This window comes from Triplophysa rosa, linkage group LG2 (assembly GCF_024868665.1).
Source record: "Triplophysa rosa linkage group LG2, Trosa_1v2, whole genome shotgun sequence".
In the NCBI taxonomy this organism is placed as follows: domain Eukaryota; kingdom Metazoa; phylum Chordata; class Actinopteri; order Cypriniformes; family Nemacheilidae; genus Triplophysa; species Triplophysa rosa.
In genome coordinates this window covers 10,470,509-10,494,569 of record NC_079891.1, presented here as the reverse complement: position 1 = coordinate 10,494,569, position 24,061 = coordinate 10,470,509, and the positions used below count along the sequence as shown (strand labels likewise).

The following is a 24,061-nucleotide window of genomic DNA, read 5'->3' as shown; positions in this document are numbered from 1 at the left end:
GTTCTGTTCTATAGCTACTGTAAATTGACAGACTGTTCCATACAGTACGTCACCTGGTGGATATTGAGTAACGAACAACAAACTTATAAAATATAAGAAGCCTGCGAGTATCTACTTGACAAATCATATGATGCTGCATAAAAAAATGTGCATTCTTAATGAACAGTGTGTGACTAGATGGCTGTAATGAAAAATCTAGACATGTGACAATCCCTCTTCCCACAAAAAAGATCAAACAGAATGTTTATCATTCTATTATTTATTTCAATATTGACAATTATGTAACGATGCAACAAGTAATAATGGTAGTAGGCTTGTTTTTACTTTTGACTTGTAGTTGAAAAATGAGGAGGACATTTTTGCCAGATTTTGAGACTGACAAAAAAAACCCAAAGTGGGTTACTCATACTTAATGGATTACTCATACTTAATGGATTAAAGGTTTAATGAATCCTTGTGTTCATAATAATAACAATACAGTTATACTGTCACATTTTAGATAACCCATTTTTCTGTCCTTAACTCCACTGTTTTGACAAGACCCTCTCCAATTAAGTGGAAATCCTGCAAGATGGCCTCTACGTTTGGCACAGTGGAGACCACATCATTATATACCTCCACTCTGCGGGCATTCATCAAAGTTGTCTGTGGACAAGGTGAAAATCATGAGTCAGGAGGTGGCATAAATCATAATTGTCATTAAATTCTGCCAACAATATTAAGAAAAAATAAAAACCTTAAAGGACTGAGATTCAAAGGCTTTTGGTTTCCACAGCACAGCAATCACTGTTCCACCAAATGGGTCATAGAAAAACAGAGCTAGATCTCCAAATGCCTCCTAAACATAATAATTAAAAAAATATAAATTAAGATGGCCTACATTTATGAGAAATTGTAATACTCATGAGGAAAAATTAGGAAATGTATAATAATAAGTAATTTAATTAAATAAAAAACAATCCAACCCTTAGTTCAGACAGATACAGTCTAACTGGATCATAGTCAATGATTGGCAGAGCTCTTTCTGTGGTGGCTGATCCTTTAAAGACACCCTGCTGGAAAGTGACAAGAGGAGGGTCCACTGCCTTAGCTAACAAAGGCACCTGCTTTGGAACAAGATGAATCAGAACATCAAAAGCTTCCAGAGAAGGTCGAAATACCACCTAAAAACAAAGACAGGAAACAGAGAGTTAAAAAATAAGATTATATTTGAAATTTTAAATAAAAAATCGAATTTATAATTGAAACAAACTTACCCGGATATCTTGTTTTAGGCTGGAGTCAACAAGCTGTGCCTGTACAACTTGCAGGCTCTTTGCTGCCAACATAACAGCATGCTGGAGCATCTGTAAAGTAGACAGTAGCAGTTATTTACTGCAGACATGAATAAATTGATGTTTTTGGTAATGAAAAACATTATACAATATTTCTCTAAATATTTGATAAATGTAATCTCTCAACATCAATTTTGAAGAGGCGCGATTCTTTTCTATGCCCACTGTATATGTGCATAGAGCCAAAGTAATTTCCCTTTATAAATACAGACCAAAAAGGAAAACACGGACAATGAAAGGTCATTAAGGCCAATGTAGGAGTGGCTGTTATGACCAAAATCTTTTCACCCCATTTCATGTAATACTTTTTCTGAATTAAATATATGCTGATATGCTGTTATTAAAAGTGTCATGACATCAGGGATCAAATTCTCTTGATCTTTTGACATAAAAAAGGTATGTAGGTATTGGTATCATTTATAACATCCAAACAAGTATCGTATGTCATGATATTCTCATCAATAACAAAATTATGTAATCATTGTCTGAATACACCCGAATGAGAAATGGCTGGATAAGTGACTAAAGTCACTAAATAGATTCATTTTCATATAATCTACCTATAAGATGACCACACCTACTACTTTTACATCATCGCATCGTTGGCTTCGCCCATTGGCATTCAGTCTGAGGAGCGTGTGGATCTGAAGCAGGACTTGTTTACATGCATAACACCAAAAGCTTGTAATACCAGTAAGATTGCGATGTCACACAATCGTTGTGCTGTTCCTAACTGTGGAAAACAAGCGTCTTTGCACAGGCTTCCAAAGGATCCCCATGTCAAAATAATTGTTTATTTTTAGCCAATGTCCAAGTCATGTCAATACTGACTGCCAATTGTATTGGACCATACAAAAATCCAGCAAACAGTAAGTAAATGGCCTGATAAATTGTGAAGGCATTATTGGCATCTCAAAGAACATAATGGTGGAATTTATTTAATGTACAACACTAAACAAGATGCAGTATTTTTCATGGTGAGAAAAACGTTCATTTATCATTTACCAAATATGGCATGAGCATGACTTAAAAATTTGGACATTTTTAATCTTTTTAATGTAATACATTATTAGTTGTGTTATACCTTTTTACTACTGACTGTTACGACCTTGAGTGTCCTCCTTGCCTGATGGGGACAGACTGTGGGAGGAGCATATATAAGGACTGGGAGTGTTCCTCTTGGTCTCTCTTTCTGGCTAGCTGGCTCGCTCACGAGCTTCCTTCTCTCTCTCGGGAGCAACAGATGGCAGGAGTTGCTCCCGTAGAAAAGAAGTTTCTTTACTGTTTGGCTTGATATTCACCTAATATATATTTTCTCTTTTTGTTTGTTTCCTTTGTTGTTTTGGGTTACCCCTAGACTTTGTTTTATATATGTAATACTTGTGTAAAAAATTAAAACCATATGTTAAGTTTGAACAACCGTGTGTGACCCCATCTTTGTTTTTCGGTTTAACAAACGAGCTGGCCGTTACACTGACAAACTACCCAGAATGACATAAATAACGGTTTAATCTTCTTTGGACCCAAACACAGCATTTTGTTCACTGTAGTGGACGTTATGTAACAGCATAATTTCTATAACACAGTACATGATTCTATTTCAGTCATGTAAAGATCCGAGCACATTCAGCGCTTTTCAGAGATGCCTTAAGTTTGGTGCTTTTACCAAAAATCTCCCTCTCCTTTGTAATTAAATATGAATGACAATGAATGATCAAACTTTGCACTCTTCATGGAAATATGATTGTAATTTTGTAATGATGTAAATCTGAATAATTTTCAAATTAATGAGTAATAAGTCAACATCTGAAGAAATGTATTTATTTATTATATTAATTTGCTATATTAATGGCGAGAACCAGTTAATCAAAACACATATTAGTCACAATTTAGATTCTTCAATTAACCTAACCTGCATGTTTTTGGGCTGTGGGAGCAGGCACGCAGATGGCACTAGGGACGGGGGGACATGACGTCCCCTCAGATTCAAAGTGACCCTCACTGTCCACCTCACTGTCCCTACGAAAGGCGACAAACATCAGTAAAACTGAGGATTAATCAACATTTCCACTATGTACATTACCCTGATAGCACACATATACATCTGGCTTACGTCTATTTGACGTCTGCATTTACATCTGCAAGACATCTGCAATACATAGTTTGCTCATATGCAATACGTCTCGAAGACGTCTCAACATCTGTAATACGTCTGCTAAAGATCTGGAGATCTGCTGCGTAAAAACATCTGCTAAACATCTTAGAAAGAGCAGCTTTACATACATTCTAAATCATAAACATCTTACAGACATCTTTCTAGAGGTCTATATGACGTCTGACAGCAGACATCTCCAAGACGTATTGCAGATGAGCAAACTATGTATTGTAGATGTCTTGCAGATGTAAATGCAGACGTCAAATAGACCTAAGCCAGATGTATGTGTGCTATCAGGGATGTAAAGCTGCTCTTTCTAAGATGTTTAGCAGATGTTTTTACACAGCAGATCTCCAGATCTTTAGATGAGCAAACTATGTATTGCAGATGTCTTGCAGATGTAAATGCAGACGTCAAACAGACGTAAGCCAGATGGATTGTGCTATCTGGGTAGCCTAAGTAGTGTGGACAGGCCTGCCGCACCTTAATTATTTGCAGTCACTGCTTCAGAATCGGGTCGGCCGACATTGACGTTCTCTGTACTCTCTGCGTGCTGCTGCTAGCCGCTATGACTCCTGACCCCGCCGACAAGGTCCTATGAGGAGCTGTTAGCTGCCTCAATTGTGCCTGTAGTAGCAGTAACCATAGTGATCAAATGCCATCTAACGTTACTATGGCTACGTTCATACAGCACCAGAATTCGGTTGTCAGTCCTGTATTTGAGTTCTTAATACGGTTGTGTTCACACGCAGTTCGGTTATTTACGAGTTTGACAACCATATTCTATAACCGAACTCACACCTTTAAATTTGCGGCCGCATTTGCGGAGAAGCCCTGCTGTGTGAACGGAATCGTACTGGACAACTAGCCCAGCGTTCCATTCCAAAGTGATCATCCCTATGCCCTACTCCCTTCGAAGAGTAAATCTCTTTGTGTAAACTCTAGAGGGAAAAATGCAATTATATCTCCTAATTTGTCAGTTTAAAATTCACTTGGCAAAAGGAGTGATGAAAACAACATCATTTTCTATTTATTTGGAGTGACGTTTTGTATGGTGTCCCCTTTTCGGAAAGGTCCTTCGGAGGGCGATATATATCCCGTTTGGAAAGCACAGCTTGTCGGTCACGTCATGTGACGTATTCGCGTGCAGAAGTTTCACGCCGTTAATGACTGGTTGTAGTGAGTGAATCAGTGCAGAACTCTTTAGCCATGTTGTAGACTGTTGATCTTCCAATGCCGAACAGGTGCGCAATGGTGCGCGCAGTATTCCACAAGCATCCCTAGACGCCAGAGGGCGATTGCGAATATTATCTGCACGCATATTGCTCGTCGCATCTGGGTGTTGCATTTCGCAATGTGAGGCTCTAGCAATTCACAGAGACAAAGATAGGAATTGTGCGTCATGCATAAATTTTCAATCCAGTCACTCTCCTCCACCGGAGTTGCTCCCACCAGTTTTGCGGTCTGGGAGCAACCCATATTGTGCGCTCAGCCGTTAGTGCTGTGTTTAAAAACAAAAGGGTTTAAAAAAATAGTCTCAGCTGCCGCCCATGTCTGTTTATTACTTCTTTGCGAACAAAATCGCACCTAGTTTTGCTATATAGCACTAAATCCATTGCGATAATGTCTGTAGTATGCACCATCTTTCATGTGTACGTCCGTCACTATGGTTACAAGCGTCGCGTGCGAATACCATACAGGCTTGAGTTCGGTTTCTCGTTCAAACAGACAGTATACAAGCTGCAACTTCAAACCGGTGTGTGAACAGGACATTTCGAGACTCACGCCCATCAGTAAATACGGTTGTCAATCCTAAAAAGTGACTGTATGAACGTACCCTATGACTGAGCTGGTGATTTTTCTGGACTGAAACAAAATGGACTGCGTAACTGCCACATAAAGGCAATGAAGAGACAAAAAACAATCAAAAACCAAGCAATGCAAGTATCCTATGCCTGTTGACTTTTCCCAGATGTGGCAGATTGGTTTTGTTATTTATTTGTATAGCTAGTCTTTTGCACTTAGCAAACACAGCATGACTATGCAATTATGTGCGTGGACAGAGTAACGAATTAACACAAAAAGAATGGTTGGATAAATCAAACAATTTATCGTCAGGAAATCATGTTTTATCTGGACTTGCCAGACTAAGGGCCTACTCACATTGTCCCAATTGAACCGTGCCCGGGCGCGTTTGACCCCTACAGCGATTGACTAGTGTGAGTGCTTGCAACCACACTTGGGCGCTTTATGATAATAAAGTATGCGAGGGTGATTTAAAAGCATAATGAGCGTATCTCGTATGACAATGACATCATTTAAGCAGATCGGTCTGTGCAGTGCGCGCATTAAGCTAAACACCTCTAATAAGCCCCAAACTGAACATTGCTATGGATTCCGTTGTGTTGAGAGGGATCGCTTTGTTTAAGTTTACTTCAAAGTAGGGCTGCAGCTATCGATTCTTTTACTAATCGAGTATTCTACAGATTTTTCCATCGATTAATCGGGTATTCGGATAATAAGTACTTTTTCTTTATTAAAAAGCAATACTAAATATACAAGAGAAAATAAGACAGGTCTCTTAAAATGAGTAAAACAACTAATTTGTTTCCTTTTTAGAACAATTAGTTTTTATTGCTGAAATAGCATACATTAATATCTGTGAAAACTAAACCCATTTAGTACATTCCATTGCCATATTAAATTCAAAATGCAATATAATACAAATATATAAATAAGAAACATGAATAAAAATGGAAATAATAATTTCAAACAATAGCCTATGACTTTTATTTTGGCAGGTTGTCAGAAGACGCTTATTTTTTAGTATGTCTGTTTCTTCACTCAAACAATAACATGTTTGTGAAATAAACTCTCAGCGCAACTCTGGAGGTGAAGTTCATGTCCTCATTCAGCGCAGACGCAGACAAATCATGAGCATCACGCGTGTAGCACGTTAAACTGTGCAGTTCATTCACTCAGACACGCAGACCAGACAGATGACATGTGTAAATAACAGGATTCGGTGTCCACTAGTCCGCATCTAGTTTGATGGACTCAATGCAGCCGGAAAACAAGTTTCACTCGTAAAATAGACTAAAACTAAGTAAAATATCAGTTCACCATTTCAATAAGTATTAGGGCTGTGACGGTGGCAGTTTTTTACCACCGCGGTGGTAATAGACAAATCGACCGCGGTGGTGCGGTGGTTAGAAATATATATTATTTATATAAATAATATTTATATTATTATATTTGCGTGTAGCAACCACATGACGAGTGGAAGAGAAATATAGACCTTATTTAAATACTTGAAATTGTTAAATAATTGAAATATGATATCTGAAATAAATGAGGATGAAACATCCGTCAATGTTTAACGGCAAATCCATCAGTGAAACGGCACACTACAGCATATAAAACATTAAATAAACATCAGTAAATAATGAAAACTTAAATGATATAAGAAAGCTAAATACTAAATAAAAAAGCTCTTGTTGCAGTAACTTCAGTCAGTGGCGTATTAACCCTTACAGTCCTTAACAATTCCATTTGAAACAAACTGTTTAAACCTACATTGGCTTTCCTATTCAGATTGCCATAAAAACTTTACTTTTTCCGACTCGTTGATGTGAAACTTACTTGTTGACATTGTCCAGATTAAAATGTGTACAGCTGCACTAAATGCGCGTTCAGAAGATGTGCACAGGAGCGCAAATGAAGAGATGTCTCTCCGCAACCGCGGCAAAACCTGCGCGCGCTCCGACACTAAGCAAGCGGGTCATAGCCAGTTTTGATTTTACGTATCTGTTCATTTCCCAACAAGATCCATTGCAAACCCGCAGAATAACCTGGGTTTTGCCGTGCAGGCCTGCGCTCGAACGCACCAACGGAAACGTATGCCAATAATTTCTGTTAATTTAAAATCTTTTAAATAAAACCATCCACAACTGAAAGGCTACAACTAGCAATCGTTATCGCAACTCTCATATTTATTACACCTATATTTGTCAGAGTGACGTGCACTACCGCCGGCAGTTACCACCGTCATGGCACTTTACCATCGCGGTGGTGCGGTTGTTACGGCAACCTCACAGCCCTATAAGCTATCAGTTATTTATCAGCATGAGAAAACGTGTGAACAGACTAAAATGCGTGTGTCTCACGGTGAATGCATGAGACTTGAGAGCCCTGTAACATGAATGAGAGTTTAACGGGCTGTGCTCAGTAATAACGGTCCGTGGGGAAACGCAGTGCTCCTTGTGTACTGTAGTTAAATGGATTAAACGAGGCTTCGAGGCAAAAAAATTGCCTCGATGATTTTTTGTATTCGAATAACTCGAGTTACTCGAGGAATCGTTTCAGCCCTACTTCGCAAATGTTCAGTACATACGTAATGAATGAAATGCCTATTATTTACGATGCTTAGTTGAAGCCATGTCTCTTCTAATAATGACTAGCCTCGTGCACAGATATGGTATATGCAATATTGCTAACATTGCCGGATTATGGCTATTTGTACCACTCGCTTTTAGGGTTGGCTATAGCCGGATTATTCTCCCGTTTGAAGCCTGACATTAATACGCATACCATTTTTAGACCTTAGCGTGAAGATCCATATTGTCTGAATACAGACTTGTTTTTTTCGAAAACATTAAAAATTGGGTCATCATATTTAATTAGGGTTTACCTTCAATAATTACATAGCCCAAATACTGGGCTGGAAATGAGGAATTCGAGTCAGTGTGCATTCAAGCGCCCAAAAGCGGTACCGCCTCACGTTGAGAAGAGAGTCTCTAGCTCTGTTTTTTTTCTCAAGATTCTCATAAAATTATTTACTTGTGTTTTGTCATATCGAAATTTGCTGGTAGCTGGTTAACACACTCTAGTTTGCTTACAATAACTCAGTAAACAATTACTGCACGTCACATTTACTCATGATATGTTTTAAGTCTCTTAAGTGACTTATGTTAAAAACTTTTCAACATTTGATACAAGAAAGCTATTACTCCACTGAGTGCTTTATATATTCAACATTAGACGCTTAATATCAGTTCACTGAAATGTTCCCCCTAACTGGCCCTTTAAGAATCTCAGTGTAATCAGAATCAGAATCAGAATCAGAAGAGCTTTATTGCCAAGTGTGCTTGCACACACAAGGAATTTTCTTTGGTGTTGGAAGCTTCTAGTACAGACATTCAACACAATGACATAAAAATACAATACAATATAATACGATTTACAGTCTAAAAGATTCTAAATTGTGCATATATAAAATAAAGACTATTTTACAGAAAATGGGGGATAATAACATATAAGAGACATTGTACAGGGTAGTATATAGTAGATAAAATATTAACAATTGTATGTACACTTGTGCAAATGGATAATTTAGTAAGTAGAGGTAGTGTTATATAGCATGTATACATAAGATGTAGATATAATAAGGCACTATAGTGCACCACTATAGGAGTAGTGGAAGTGGAATATTGCTCTTAAGGAGCAGTTATCTGTTTAGGAGGGAGATTGCCTGGGGGAAGAAGCTGCTTCTGTGTCTGGAAGTCCTGGTGTTTGGTGCTCTAAAGCGCCGGCCAGAGGGCAGCAGATCAAAGAGTTTGTGTGCTGGGTGTGTGGAGTCAATGATGATTTTTCTTGCCCTGTTTTTCACTCTGGAATCGTACAGGTCCTGAAGTGTGGGCAGAGGAGCACCAATAATTTTCTCAGCACTACGAACTGTCCGTTGTAGTCTTCGTAGGTCTGATTTGGTGGCCGAGCCATACCAAACAGTAATTGAAGTGCACAGAACAGATTCGATGACCACTGAGTAGAACTGGGTCAGTAGCTCCTGTGGTAGGTTGAACTTCCTCAATTGACGGAGGAAGTATAACCTCTGCTGGGCCTTCTTTACAATGGAGTCTATGTGGGACTCCCACTTCAGGTCCTGAGAGATGGTGGAGCCCAGGAACCTGAATGACTCCACAGTATCCACAGTGCTGTCCAGGATGGTGAGGGGAGGAAGTGATGGAGGGTTCCTTCTGAAATCCACTATCATCTCCACTGTCTTGAATGCATTCAGCTCTAGGTTGTTTTGACTACACCAGGCAGCCAGCTGAGCAACCTCCTTTCTGTAGGCAGATTCATCACCGTCTTGAATAAGGCCAATGACTGTGGTGTCATCTGCAAACTTCAGGAGTTTGACAGAAGGGTCTGTAGAGGTGCATTCGTTTGTGTAGAGTGAATATAGCAGTGGAGAAAGAACACATCCTTGAGGAGCTCCGGTGCTGATGGTACATGTGCTGGATTTAAATTTTCCCAACCTCACTAGCTGCTGCCTGTTCGACAGGAAGTTAATAATCCACTGACAGGTAGAGGTTGGCACAGAGAGCTGGGTAAGCTTGGGCAGGAGGAGGTCTGGGATTATGGTGTTGAAGGCCGAGCTGAAGTCTACAAACAGGATCCTGACGTAAGTCCCTGGTCTGTCTAGGTGTTGTAGGATGTAATGCAGTCCCATGTTTACTGCATCGTCCACAGACCTGTTTGCTCGGTAAGCAAACTGGAGGGGATCAAGAAGTGGTCTGGTGATGTCCTTCAGGTGGGCCAGTACAAGTCTCTCAAATGACTTCATGACCACAGATGTTAAAGCAACAGGCCTGTAGTCATTAAGTCCAGATATTTTGGGTTTCTTCTGTACAGGGATGATGGTGGAGCGTTTGAAGCATGAAGGGACTTCACACTGCTCCAAAGATCTGTTAAAAATATTAGTGAAGATGGGCGACAGCTGCTCCGCACAGACTTTCAGGCAGGAGGGTGAGACATTGTCTGGGCCTGGTGCTTTTCTGATCTTTTGTTTGCGGAAAAGCTGGCAAACATCCTCTTCGCAGATCTTAAGTGCAGGTTGAATGTCAAGAGGAGGTGTTAATGGTATAGCAGAGATAGGGTCAGGGCGGGTGTGAAGGGTGAGACTCTGCATTTCAAAACGACAATAGAAGTCGTTCAGGTCGTCAGCCAGTCGTTGATTACCCATAGACTGAGGGGATGATGGCTTGTAGTTGGTAATGTCTTTCAGGCCTTTCCACACTGATGCAGGGTCGTTGGCTGAAAACTGGTTCTTCAGCTTTTCAGAGTAGCTTCTCTTAGCTGCTCTTATCTCCTTTGTCAGTGTGTTTTTGGCCTGATTATACAAGACTTTGTCCCCACTTCTGTAAGCATCTTCTTTGTCAGTGTGTTTTTGGCCTGATTATACAAGACTTTGTCCCCACTTCTGTAAGCATCTTCTTTGGCCTGACAAAGCGGTCTCAGTTTCATTGTAAACCATGGTTTGTCATTGTTGTATGTTAAATGAGTCCTGGTGGGAATACACATGTCCTCACAGAAGCTGATGTAGGATGTCACTGTGTCAGTTAACTCATCCAGATCAGTGGCTGCAGCTTCAAAGACACTCCAATCCGTGCAGTCGAAACAGGCTTGTAAGGCCCGCTCTGTTTCGCTGCTCCATCTCTTTGCTGTTCTTGCTACAGGCTTGGCAGATTTAAGCTTCTGTCTGTAGGTCGGAAGAAGATGAACCAGGCAATGATCAGAGAGACCAAGAGCTGCTCTGGGAACAGAGTGGTATGCATCCCGTATTGTGGTGTAACAGTGATCCAGAATGTTGCTGTCTCTGGTGGGGCATGTGATATGCTGCCTGTATTTTGGCAGCTCACGGGAGAGGTTTGCTCTGTTAAAGTCCCCAATAATAATAATAAGAGAATCCGGGTGTTGCTGCTCCGTGTCAGTGATGTAATCCGCCAGCTGTTGCAGCGCCGCGCTCGCACAAGCATGTGGAGGAATGTAAACATTCACGAGAATAAACGAGGAAAACTCGCGTGGCGAATAAAAAGGTTTGCAGTTGATAGAGATAAAAAAAGCGACTTGATAAGCGACTTGATAAGTCGCTTTGGATAAAAGCGTCAGCTAAATGACTAAATGTAAATGTACTAGACAAATAAAAGTTTGATCATGCATTGCTAGTGTTGATAGGTAGGCCTTTGTTCATTGTTGTTTATCCATGATTTCAAATAATAATCCTCCAATGGGTTTTTAGTACAAGCTGTAGCAGCTTTCCATTAAACTGCTGGTATTGGTAATAGGAGTGAGCAAGTAGTTGACGCGAAAACATTTAGAGTCTAACGGATGTAAGATGCAAATAGTCTCTTTATTGTGCTTCAATGAATAAACATTGCTTCAATTAGCTTCCTGTGGTGTCATTTTGTTTGGTTCACACTCACAGAAAAGTCCACACAAAATCCATACCTTGTAGATACAGCATACTGTTCAATTTGGTCCAACACAATCCAAAAAGCCTGTTTAACATCTGTTTACCAACGTTTACATGGACCAGTGTAATCCGATTAAAAGTCCAATACGAAGGAAAACGCTCCATATAAACACATCAATCATATTAAAAATGCCCAAACTGATTTAAATTTCAGTTGGATTGTAAGGGGTGGTTTATGCCGTTTGTAATCCATGTAAACACTTGATCAGATTAAAAATCGAAGTAGGAAGTTGTGCGCATGTGCAAAGACGACGGGGGGTCGTAAAGACGTAAGGGCGTATGATGCACGGAACGGAGCAGCTGTTGCTAAAGAAACCAAAAACCATAAATCTGACAAAGCGGTACATACAGTATTTCCATATGCTTGTCATCTCTAAATGAACATATTAATGTATTTATGCATTTAAAATGTCTTAACTGTTTCCCTTGAGTGAGTTTTTAACCTCAATTTCTCAGTTTCTTTTTAAAACATGATACATTTGCAGATGTACAAACATAGGCTAAAATATCGAATCATAAAATTTCATTTATATTCCTAGTAGGCTACCGAACATTTATTTTATTTATCGTTTACTTACATGTGCTTTGGAAGGATTTACTGGTTTTACCATGGTAAGTCGATGTTATGGTAACGACCTTGCTTCATTGATATGTAGACATTATTTTGCGCTTATGAATTGTCCTTTATTATGCTGGTGTCTGTGACATAAAATAAATACTGTACATCTGTGCTTATAACATTGTTTGAGTAGCCGTTTTGTGAATTTTATAATGATACCCGCGTCCACCGCGCTAGTCTCTGTTTACGTTAATGCTGATACAGTTAGGGCCATAAATATTTGGACAGAGGCACATTTTTTGTTATTTTAGCTGTGTATCAATATGTTTTCGAGTTACAGTTTTATAATAGATATTGTCTTAAAGTGCACACTCTCATCTTTATTTAGAGTGTATTCACATCCAGATTATCTGAAGGATTTAGGAATTACAGCTCTTTAATATGAAGCGCCCCCCTTTTTCAAGGGACCAAAAGTAATTGGACAGTTGAATAAAAAGCTGTTTTATTCACATGTATGGGCTTTTCCTTAAATATTTTTGTCATAAATGAAGCATGTTAAAGGTCTGGAGTTGATTCTACATGTGGTGTTTGCATTTGGAAGCTGTTGCTGTGAACCCACATCATGGGGTTCAGGGAGATCGCCATGCAAGTGAAACAGACCAAAGTTAGATTTCAAAAACACTACACATCTGTCAAAAAGATGCCAGGAACATTAAGAGCGGCCAAATCAACAATTTGGTACGTTCTAAGAAAAAAAAAACACACCGCTGAGCTCAGTAACAAAACAATCCTAGGTGTCCATATGAGATCATAGTGGTGGATGATGACATTATCCTCTCCATGATGAAGAAAAACACCTTCACAACTTCCAGACAAGTGAAGAACACTCTCCAAGAGGTAAATATGTCAATGTTTGTCAATCAAAACAATAAAGAGAATACAAGGAAAAAATAGAGAGGGTTCACAACAAGGTGCAAAAGCCTCAAGAATAGGATGGGTAAATTAGACTTCTGAAATAGCCGAACAAGCTCTAGAAAGCATTTTTTTGGAGAGATCAAATTAATTTCAGCCTGCATAAGACTAAAAAGAATAAAAGATATGGAGAAGGCTTGGAATATCTCATGATATGAGCATACAACATCTTCAGTAAAATAGTGTTCAGGCAGTGTGATTCCATTTCCATGCATGATGTCCTCAGGCACTGGGTCACTGGTGTTTTTTGGTGATGTAACAGAAGACAGACGCATCCGGATTAATTCTTCACTTGTCTGGAAGTTGTGAAGATGTTTTTCTTTATCATGGAGAGGATAATGTCATCATCCACCACTTTGATCTCATATGGACACCTAGGATTGTTTTGTTACTGAGCTCAGTGGTGTGTTTTTTTTCCCCAGAATGTCCCAAATTGTTGATTTGGCCGCTCTTAATGTTCCTGGCATCTCTCTGACGGATGTGTAGTGTTTTTAAAATCTAACTATGGTCTGTTTCACTTGCATGGAGATCTCCCTGAACCCCATGATGTGGGTTCACAGCAACAGCTTCCAAATGCAAACACCACATGTCGAATCAACTCCAGACCTTTAACATGCTTCATTTATGACAAAATTATTTAAGGAAAAGCCCATACATGTGAATTAAACAGCTTTTGATTCAACTGTCCAATTACTTTTGGTCCCTTGAAAAAGGGGAGAGCTTCATATTAAAGAGCTGTAATTCCTAAATCCTTCAGCTAATCTGGATGTAAATACACTCTAAATAAAGCTGAGAGTGTGCACTTTAAGACAATATCTATTATAAAACTAACTCGAAAACATATTGATACACAGCTAAAATAACAAAAAAATGTGCCTCTGTCCAAATATTTATGGCCCTAACTGTATATGAATCCGCATATTATCACTTCTAAAGTTCGGTATTAGCTGTTGGTAAACATTTATTTTAATTATTGTTTGCCTGCAGATGCTCTGATGGGTCTTGGTAGTTTTGTCATGGTTTTACCATGGTAAAACCGCATTGGATGTGCTCGTGCTTTATAAACTGTACATTTTTTTCATGCCGTTTGTAAAATAAAATATACACGACATGTGCTTTAAAGGAGCCATTCTTTTGCTGTTTTTGAAGCTTTGATTATGTTTTTTGGGTGTTGAACAACGGATGTTTCTAGTTTAAAAAAATGCCTTATATTTCACATATTTGATGTCTATTGTTCACCGCTGTCCCTCTTCTAACAAAACGACTGGATTTCTTCTGGTCTATATAAAATCGCTCCTTCCGAAACGCTCTGATTGGTAAAGCTGACCAGGTCTGTCATGATTGGTTCCCCGCTTAGAGCGTGTGTCTGAAGATGTCCCACCCATACCATATCAGCGAGCTTACGCTTCTCATTTTCTCAATTCTCAACATATTTTGCATCCCACTGCGCACCCTGTTCATGCAGACACCATACGTCATCAGCACGGTCACATGCGCTGTGCAGACATAGTGGGAGAATGGCAGGTAAACCGCTCGAACCCAACTTCCCCTTGTTAAATGTGACAAGTGTCACTTGCAACGGACAAACAAAAAGAAAGACCATCCTAAAAATTACCACGACTAAAAACGTCTAATCAGCAAATAGGTGAAAGCAGAATTCCATTCGCGAAAAGCATTCTGGTCCCTGTTGGTCGGTTCGCAGCTGCTTTCCGGGGGTTTCCCGCATGGTCTGTTCACTATTGTGTATTGTTGCCTGGTATGATTATAATCGGTGTTGCTTTCCACACTGGGAGCAGCTACGGGAGTCAAGGGTTTCAAAGATGATGCCATGGTAACTTCTGGACAGGACATGTTATGATTAGATTTTGATGGGTTTTGATTATGTTGCTTAGTTTGTGGACCTTTTTGATCAACGACATCGTTACCCAGCATCTAACGGGAACTATGCTGCGTCTAATCCCATTTACTCTGTTTACGTTAGCTGTTTTCGCTATTGTAGCAACATTATTTACTTTGTACTGTAATGTGTTTTCACTGGTGTATGAGACATGATTTTATTGGAACTGATCCAAGAGCTTCTGGCTTGTGTTCATGTGTTTTGGAGTAGGTGTGGCTTTGGATGGCGATTTGCATGGAGGGTGGGATCATGAATTAGGTGCTAGCAGGCTAAAGTTAGCTTCTTACCAAATCAGCCATTCCGCCTTTAATTTGATGACAGCGACACATAGTGGTCAAAACTTAAGCAATTTTGTTGTGTTTCTAGTACTTTCACCAGTGATTTTAAATTAGATTAAATTAACTCATAATCAGACATGACCACATGTATCTCCCTTTGTGCCACTACAGTGGTTCCCAACCTTGGTCCTCAGGTCCCCCCACCCAGAATGTTTTAGATATCTCCCTATATAGAACACCTGATTCTACTCGTCAGACCTGTTCCGAACGTTGGTTAGTGTGCTAATTAATCTACCAAATTAGCACACTAACCAGCTGATGCTTTAATAACTTAATAGCTTTATGAGGACGTGGGAGACCGATTATTAGCGGACAAATATAAATAATGAGTAAATAACAGCAGGTTAGAACTTTTTATACTGTTTATATGCAGATACAGTGACAGATTAAAAAACATTTTTTTCAATCATTTGTTTAAGAACCCTCATGCTATCCGTATACCACTTTCCTTTCATTTTAGGATGTTTCCTGTAAATCTGCTTTAAAATAACGCACATTTGAAAAAGCACTATAAAAATGAAAGTGAACTGAATCTACAAACCTGCACTGAAGGGGCTTCTTTAGTCCAAACAGACACGGTCTTGTCATTGGGTGTGGCAATGAACATGGCGGGAAGAGATTCTCTAGAGACCACAAAGTCATTCTTTAACTCTGCGTAGTCAGCGGCTAGAACAAAATAATCAAGCATATGTCATATAGGCTTTATGCGAATGCCACATGAAAAAATAGGTCTCATTGCATCCTTTTGTTAGGTCTGTATGGGATTCATTACAAATAGAGCTGTTTTCAGATCTGATAACTAAAAATTCTCTATTTTTATTCTTGTCACTGATATTTAAAAATTTAAAGGAATAGTTCAGTCAAAAATTAAAATCCTTCCATATTTTACATCAAAATAATAAACATTGTCAGGGCTGATACCCTAGTGGGCAGTGCTCTGACATGTGGCGCAGTGGCGCTTCGCGTGACCCAATTTCATGTTCCTTTCCCAACCCCACCCCCTTCTCTCTCCCACTTCGCTTCCTGTCCTCTCTCTCTAACTGTACTGTAAAAATAAAGGCAAAAAACGTTTCTCTTACAAACATATTGTTTCACTCCGGGAAGACATGTAATAACCCAATAGAGTCGTATGGATTGGCTTTTATGATGCATGGATGCACTTTTTGGAGATTTAAAAATGGGACTATCCAATGCCATTACAAAGCTAGAAAGAGCAAGGATTTTATGTAATTTATGTCAAGTTGTGATTGGCTGAAGAAAGGAAGTCACATACACCCAGGATGGCATAAAGGTGAGTAAACTATGAAAGAATGGGGTGAACCATTCCTCTAAAATAGAATAAAACGCCAAAAATAAACAACTGGAAAGGTTGGCTTATTAACTTAAAAGTCTATAGATATCACTGTCAGTTCTGTGCTATAATGTGAATGAAGTCATGCATTTCTGCTGTGACTACATTCACAATATAGTACAACCTCAATTGTCATGTTTTATAAAGCAGTTAATACAAAAAAAGTTGTGTTCTTAAAGGGATAGTTCAGAGGCAAAACAAAATGACACCATGTTGTACTCACCTTCAATGCATCCTAGGTGTATACAGTAAATGGACCTCCCACTATTCGCCTACCTACTCAATGATTAAATTCAGGCAAACTTTAGCATATGACCTCTTTGGACTACGGATGCACGGAAGTGAAAATTCTTGGCCGAAGCCGAATAAAAATGAAACACTTGGCTGAATACCGAACACTGCTTTTCTTATTTCTTCTATTTATTTAGCCAATTTTTTCACTATTGCATAAACTGAATGGTCAAAATGTGATTTTTATATTTTGTCCTGCTTTTCAATATAATACAATATAACTTAAAATAAAATTGAGTAAAACAAGTCCCTGTTGAAAAAAACACCATACAGTATATGCTGGTTCGGTTTGTTTTGATGCTGGTTGAAGCTAGTCATGTGCTGGTTTAATGGAATAGCCTATATTAGGCCTATAACTGACTGCTGAAAGAATGTACTGTACAACAAGTGTCCTTCAACATTATAAGCTAAAGCTATGAATAAATGAAAACTGTTGGATTATTATTGGCCATACTGCAAAATGATTTAAAGAAAAAAAAACATCCATGCAAGCAATTCTGGCTGACAACAATTTCAGTTCACGTCTCTCCTCCAAACTCCGCCCACAAAAGCTGATTGTTCTCTCAGAAGGTGCACTTGTGGCCGGGATGCACAGAACATACATTGACAAGTTGTTTAGTATAGGGAATTGTGTGCACGCGCGTGACCACTGTATGATGTCAAAGGATATCGCGAGCGGCAAGGCTACAGTCATACCGCCCACTCCAGTCTGAAGTACACAAGTTACCGACCATTAAAAGACGCTTTCATTCAGAAATTACACCAGCGCGGCAAGTTCCGTGCTGTGTCTTTCTCTGACACTTAAAAATGCTCCACACACTGCCGACATGTTTGCAGCATTAATAAAGCACGCGCCCCTCTCTCTCTCTGCGCGGGTTGATCATATCACACGTCATGATTTTTTTTGCAATTTTCGGTTGCCGAACATTCGGTGCAAATTTAATACCTTGGAAAATGGCCTTAATTTTCTCTAAATTTATTTAAAATTTTAATACTTTTTAAGACCCCGCGGACACCCTGGTATCACATCACATAAAAATATAGTATACATAAAAGTATAGTATAAATTGTGGTATATTACAGCTGAAGAATTTATGGTAACTATCACACTCTATTAACATATACTACATTATTCTGTAGTATCTAGCTATAGTAAATTCATACACTTCATAAATTCTGTAGTACACTTTAATATTTACTAAAGTACAAAAACGGTACTATATCTAGGAAATTTACTATACAGTTTGCTATAATAAATATTATACTCCTGTATTTTTTTTAATGTGAGATTGTAAAAAAATAAAAAAGTAGTTTCAAAGAAGCTAGCTAATTTTTAATAGTAACTTGTAGTGTAGCTAACTACTTTTTCAGATGGGTAGCTAAGCTGTAACTTAACTACTTGTATTAATGAGTAGCTAGTAGCTTATCTAACTACAATTTCAAAGTAGCTTCCCCAACACTGGGTGTATATGTCACAGGAACTTACGACAATCTCACCCTCCATTCACTCCCATAAGCATGGAACAGCCAAGATAACTGATATTATAACTCCGACTGTATTCGTATGAAAGAAGAATGTCATATACACCTAGGATGACACGAGGGTGAGTAAAACATGGTGTGGAATTTTTTTAGCCTCTGAACTATCCCTTTAATATTTTAAGTAAAAACTTTAAACATCATCCGATGAATAGAAGATACAGTCACTGAAAAAGCTGTGATTTAACATGAATACACAATGGCCACTAAACAATCAGCATTAAGAACAACCCATTTCATAATGCACAGTAAATAACTACATGATATTTATTCTTAAATAGGTTCATAAAATACCTAAGATAAAACCCACCTGTAAGTTTCTGGTTTAGGTTGACTACCAGTGGATTGTTTCGCCAGTCAAAAGTGGAAAGCACATAGAGGAAGCGAAGGAACCCCACCTGAGGTGAGCTGAAAATGGAACAACATTACTAACCGACTGGTGCTGCAGCATACTTAATAACAACTGTCTACTGTCAACTATAGACAGCACCCATTTCAAGTTGATGCTTCAAGTTGCTCAGCTGTTGTTTTGCAATGACTATAATGAGGTAGACTGCAATGTAGATGGGAAGAAAGATAGAAAAGTAATACTCCTAATTAAAATTATCAAATTACCTAACAACTACATTCAGAACATACAGCTACAATAAAAGATGTTACCTTGGTGGATCGAAGGGTGCAGAATGTAGGAACAGAGAAGCCACCAGCAGGTCAGCTGGTTCCTCTTGGATGTCTTCCAACAAGAACTGAGATGCCAACCAGCGTTTAGACAGACGAGACACTGCACCAAAACAACCATGCTGCTGCTGAAGGCTGAAATACAGCAAAATCTCAAGACTTATTACTTATCAAGCTTATCGCCAAAATAATACATTTACATAATGTGCTTTATTAAGAACAGTAATAAGAAGTGGCACTGAACTTAACGGCACAATGCATATTGGTGTATTGCATAAGTGGGCTTTACCCATGCAGGGTGCTTGTTAGGTAAGGTTTATGTTGTGTTTCCAGTTCCAGGGACTGGGCCTCAGGGTTGTCCCTATAGATCAGCATTCCCTCTGGAGTCAGAGCTTCCCTCAAGATCTGTGGTTCCCTGTGATATGCCACATGGATGCGGAAGGCTAGACCATCCTGAACAGACATGTACAGACAACACAAAACAAAGGCACAATCATAAATGACTATCCTAAATATGGCAATTTGGACAAATGGCTGAAAGTTTGCACACACATTAGAATGCAAAATAAGATACCTTCCACACATCCAGGTAGGTGGGTTTGGCATGATATCTGTATTTGTGGTGCTTGTTAAGCAGCTCTCCTAAGCAGACATGAAAGGCTGCTTTAATGTGATGTATTGCCAAATGGTCGCTGGGCCATTTTCCACTCCCCTCCATATGAACAATGACTAGAGACAAAAATGGTAACAAGATAACAGCAGACTCAAATTAATAATTCGTAAGATTATCTGTGGAGCTGAGCTTCATACATTAAACATCAAACGTAAACATAATTTTTTTAAAATGGAAAGTCCCAACTTGCCACATTTGAAGCCACTGTAAAAATAACTATTCATTTAAAGGAATGGTACACCAAAAAATTTAAATTCTGTAATCAATTACTTACCCTCAAGATTGTTCCAAACCTGTATAAATATCTTTGTTCTGCTGAACACAAAGGAAGACATTTGGAAGAATGTCAGTAACCAAACAGATCTCAATCCCATTGACTCCCATATTTATTTTCCTTACTATGGCAGTAAATGGGAGATGAGATCTGTTTGGTTACTGACATTCTTCCAAATGTCTTCCTTTGGTTTGGAACAATCTGAGGGTGAGTAAAGGATGACAGAATTTTCATTTTTGGGTCAACTATCCCTTTGCAGGGCAACCTAGAAAACCATAAAAAAGTTACATGAAAATCACTATTATTAATTAATATATCTGTTATGTATTTTTGCAACTCCTGGTAAGTGTTCTGCTTTTTCTTCATTTATCCATCAGCTTACTATCATGTGCCAAGAAGGGTCAGATAGAAACATGCCAGGCGCTATCATGAATAATTAGGGGAAATGTCTTCTCATTGGAAAAGAAAGCACGGTCTCATGAATGATTATGAGACACCGATGTGTCATCGATGTACGATACATCACATCCTCTGACATTGGCCAGATGAGGATTTTAAACCCGGAAGGCAAAATTTGCGCAAAAAAGTTCAAAATTAACTAGTTTTCTCTACTGTAATAACTTACAGTTGCTAACATTATTTTCTATGATATACAACACAACCAACTCTGTTAACAGCTAAACAAATGTTGTTTAGTGTTTCGTGATGTTTTAAACAAGTCAAAAGTGAGTAAATATTATAAACTTCTAAAAGTTAAAAAAGTACAAGGTATGTATTAAAATGACCTTTCAAAACAAGGTTTTGAAACACTACCTTTAATAGGAGTGATGTAATAAGGACAGGGTTTGTCTGCTTTTGGCATTAATCCAACAGGATTCTTCTCTCCAACAAAAAATGAATAATCCAGCTTTACTGGAACCGGTGGGAAAACCTGCAGAGGACATCAATTTAAATTACATGCTGTAAACATGAATTCACCAGAAAACTCTGTTGCCAGTAAACAATTATAAGCAGTGCTTCCAAAACATTGACTTTACTTGGGCAGGACACCCAGGTATATTAATGGCTACCCAGGTATATTAATGGCTGCCCAGGTATATTAATGGCTGCCCAAGTATATTTGGTGTCACATTTTGTATTTTTTATCCATCTGTGCTAACGACTACATCTGCGATCGAATAACTATTGTATATTCAGTACTTCCGCAACCTCTTTTTTCCAACTGCTTTGTTGCAATGAGTTTGGTGTGTTCGCGTACTTTTTATGATTTGTTCAGTGTGCGTGTGCACCCTCGCTCTCTACCAAAGAGTTTGGTGCGGTGTGCACGTAGAGTTAACTGCGTATAACAGTGTATTCTACCATATTTCTGAGTTTGTGCCAAACTGTCTGCACTATACGCTATCAGTGATTTACATTTAGCTGCAGACGCTTTTATCCAAAGCGACTTACAGAGAGTTTAGGAAGCAATAAAGCCATATGTCATACAGGGGCAAAAATACAATAAATTCTAACACCAAGTTACTAGTTTCCACAAAAGCCAGAACAATTATCGAGAGAGAGGTTTTTTTTTATCATTTACCTGTCAAGTATTCACAGAAGAGATTGGTTTTAAGTTGTTTTTTGAATGTTGTGAGATGTGGTTGACCGGACTGAGTTTGGAAGAATGTTCCACCAGCAAGGAGTTATGAAGGAGAATGAGCGGGAAAGCGATACACTGCCCTTTTGAGAAGGCAATACAAGATGCAGTTTATTTTCTGAACGCAGGGTTCTTGATGGGGTGTAAGAGTGTAGGAGGGTGTGAAAGTATGCCGGTGCAGAGCCAGTGATAGTTCTGTAGGCAAGCATTAGTGACTTGAATCTGATACGGGCTTCAATCGGTAGCCAGTGGAGGGAGATTAAAAGGGGCATCACATGAGCCCTTTTGGGCTGTTGGAAGACGAGGCGTGCTGCTGCATCAGCTGGTGGTTTGATTGCCTTTGCAGGAAGACCAGCAAGGAGAGGATTGCAGTAGACCAACTTTGAGATTACAAGGGCCTGAACAAGGAGTTGTCCGGGGCTTTATGGAGTGTATGTTTAGCCTACGTGATTATAAGCATGACCGTTAATATTTTTATATTTCATTAATTTAGGGAAATTAACAAGTGTCTTAGCCCTCAAGGGACTACTTGGTCAACCGGCTTATTCCTGCTTGAAAGGCAGAATGTTACAGTGTATAGTTATATTGTAAAAAACATTTTGCAGCATGTGTGATTGTTGGACTAGCATTACTCGACATTACTTCCTACCTTACAGCAACACTCCATTCAATTAAGGTAAAATAGTCAAACAAATAATAGTTCATTTAAATGGAATGGGAATCGGAACCAGGAATCATTAGGCAAAACTGGAACCGGAATCGGAAACCGAATAAAATCTTACGATACCCAACCCTATAATTAAATAATAATAAATAGGTGGTGCTGTCGGCAAATTAATGTGAGGTGAACAAGATATGCTACTGATATTGTATACAAAGTTTTGTGTCAATACTCCAAATTAATATGAAACCTAATTTAGAGGGGTCAAATGACAGGGCTAAAACAAATACCATTTGTTTTAGATGTAATGCAATGTGTATACTAGGGATGCTCATTTCGGTTAATTTCCCTAACCGAGAACCGTTATCCGAACATTAACTGTTAACCGATCCGGAGGTCGCGTTTGTCCACCGCATACGCCTTCGCATGCGACATCCGGAGGATGCAGACTTCGAAATGAGACAGCTACAGTTGACGAGGGTCTGTGACACGTTAAATATACAAACATTTTTTTCACAGATTTATTTTAACATGCAAACAGCAGCATAACGAATACATCAACAACAGCACCTGCATTCACATAGTATCACATTTTCACGAACCTGCTGCGTTTTGGAGAATGGAGAAAAACTAAAATAATATATAAATCCAAAGCATAAAATAAACAGGCAAGAAATTATGTTTTGTCATATTACATATTATTGTGTAGAGTGAAAATAGCAGTGGAGAAAGAACACATCCTTGAGGAGCTCCGGTGCTGATGGTACATGTGCTGGATTTAAATTTTCCCAACCTCACTAGCTGCTGCCTGTTCGACAGGAAGTTAATAATCCACTGACAGGTAGAGGTTGGCACAGAGAGCTGGGTAAGCTTGGGCAGAAGGAGGTCAGGGATAATGGTGTTGAAGGCCGAGCTGAAGTCTACAAACAGGATCCTGAAGTAAGTCCATGGTCTGTCAAGGTGTTGTAGGATGTAATGCAGTCCCATGATTACTGCATCGTCCACAGACCTGTTTGCTCGGTAAGCAAACTGGAGGGGATCAAGAAGTGGTCTGGTGATGTCCTTCAGGTGGGCCAGTACAAGTCTCTCAAATGACTTCATGACCACAGATGTTAAAGCAACAGGCCTGTAGTCATTAAGTCCAGAGATTTTGGGTTTCTTCTGTACAGGGATTATGGTGGAGCGTTTGAAGCATGAAGGGACTTCACACTGCTCCAAAGATCTGTTGAAAATATTAGTGAAGATGGGCGACAGCTGCTCCGCACAGACTTTCAGGCAGGAGGGTGAGACATTGTCTGGGCCTGGTGCTTTTCTGATCTTTTGTTTGCGGAAAAGCTGGCACACATCCTCTTCGCAGATCTTAAGTGCAGGTTGAGTGTCAAGAGGAGG

General features: G+C 39.1%; 1 protein-coding gene across 3 annotated transcripts in view; it reads right to left on the bottom strand.

Annotated features, from left to right (window-relative positions):
- Nucleotides 1-228: 228 nt before the first annotated feature.
- nol6 (nucleolar protein 6 (RNA-associated)) overlaps nucleotides 229-24,061 on the bottom strand; it is a 143,422-nt gene continuing 119,589 nt past the window's right edge. For all 3 annotated transcript variants that reach the window (XM_057358686.1, XM_057358666.1, XM_057358675.1), the window contains exons 17-26: nucleotides 21,189-21,306; nucleotides 20,003-20,157; nucleotides 19,718-19,881; nucleotides 19,411-19,563; nucleotides 19,061-19,158; nucleotides 16,111-16,235; nucleotides 1,257-1,346; nucleotides 966-1,163; nucleotides 737-838; nucleotides 229-645 (exon numbers count right to left, since the gene is read on the bottom strand). In XM_057358686.1, coding sequence (XP_057214669.1) covers nucleotides 496-645; nucleotides 737-838; nucleotides 966-1,163; nucleotides 1,257-1,346; nucleotides 16,111-16,235; nucleotides 19,061-19,158; nucleotides 19,411-19,563; nucleotides 19,718-19,881; nucleotides 20,003-20,157; nucleotides 21,189-21,306 — 1,353 coding nt within the window. In that variant the 3' untranslated portion in view covers nucleotides 229-495. The remainder of the gene's footprint in view (nucleotides 646-736; nucleotides 839-965; nucleotides 1,164-1,256; nucleotides 1,347-16,110; nucleotides 16,236-19,060; nucleotides 19,159-19,410; nucleotides 19,564-19,717; nucleotides 19,882-20,002; nucleotides 20,158-21,188; nucleotides 21,307-24,061) is intronic.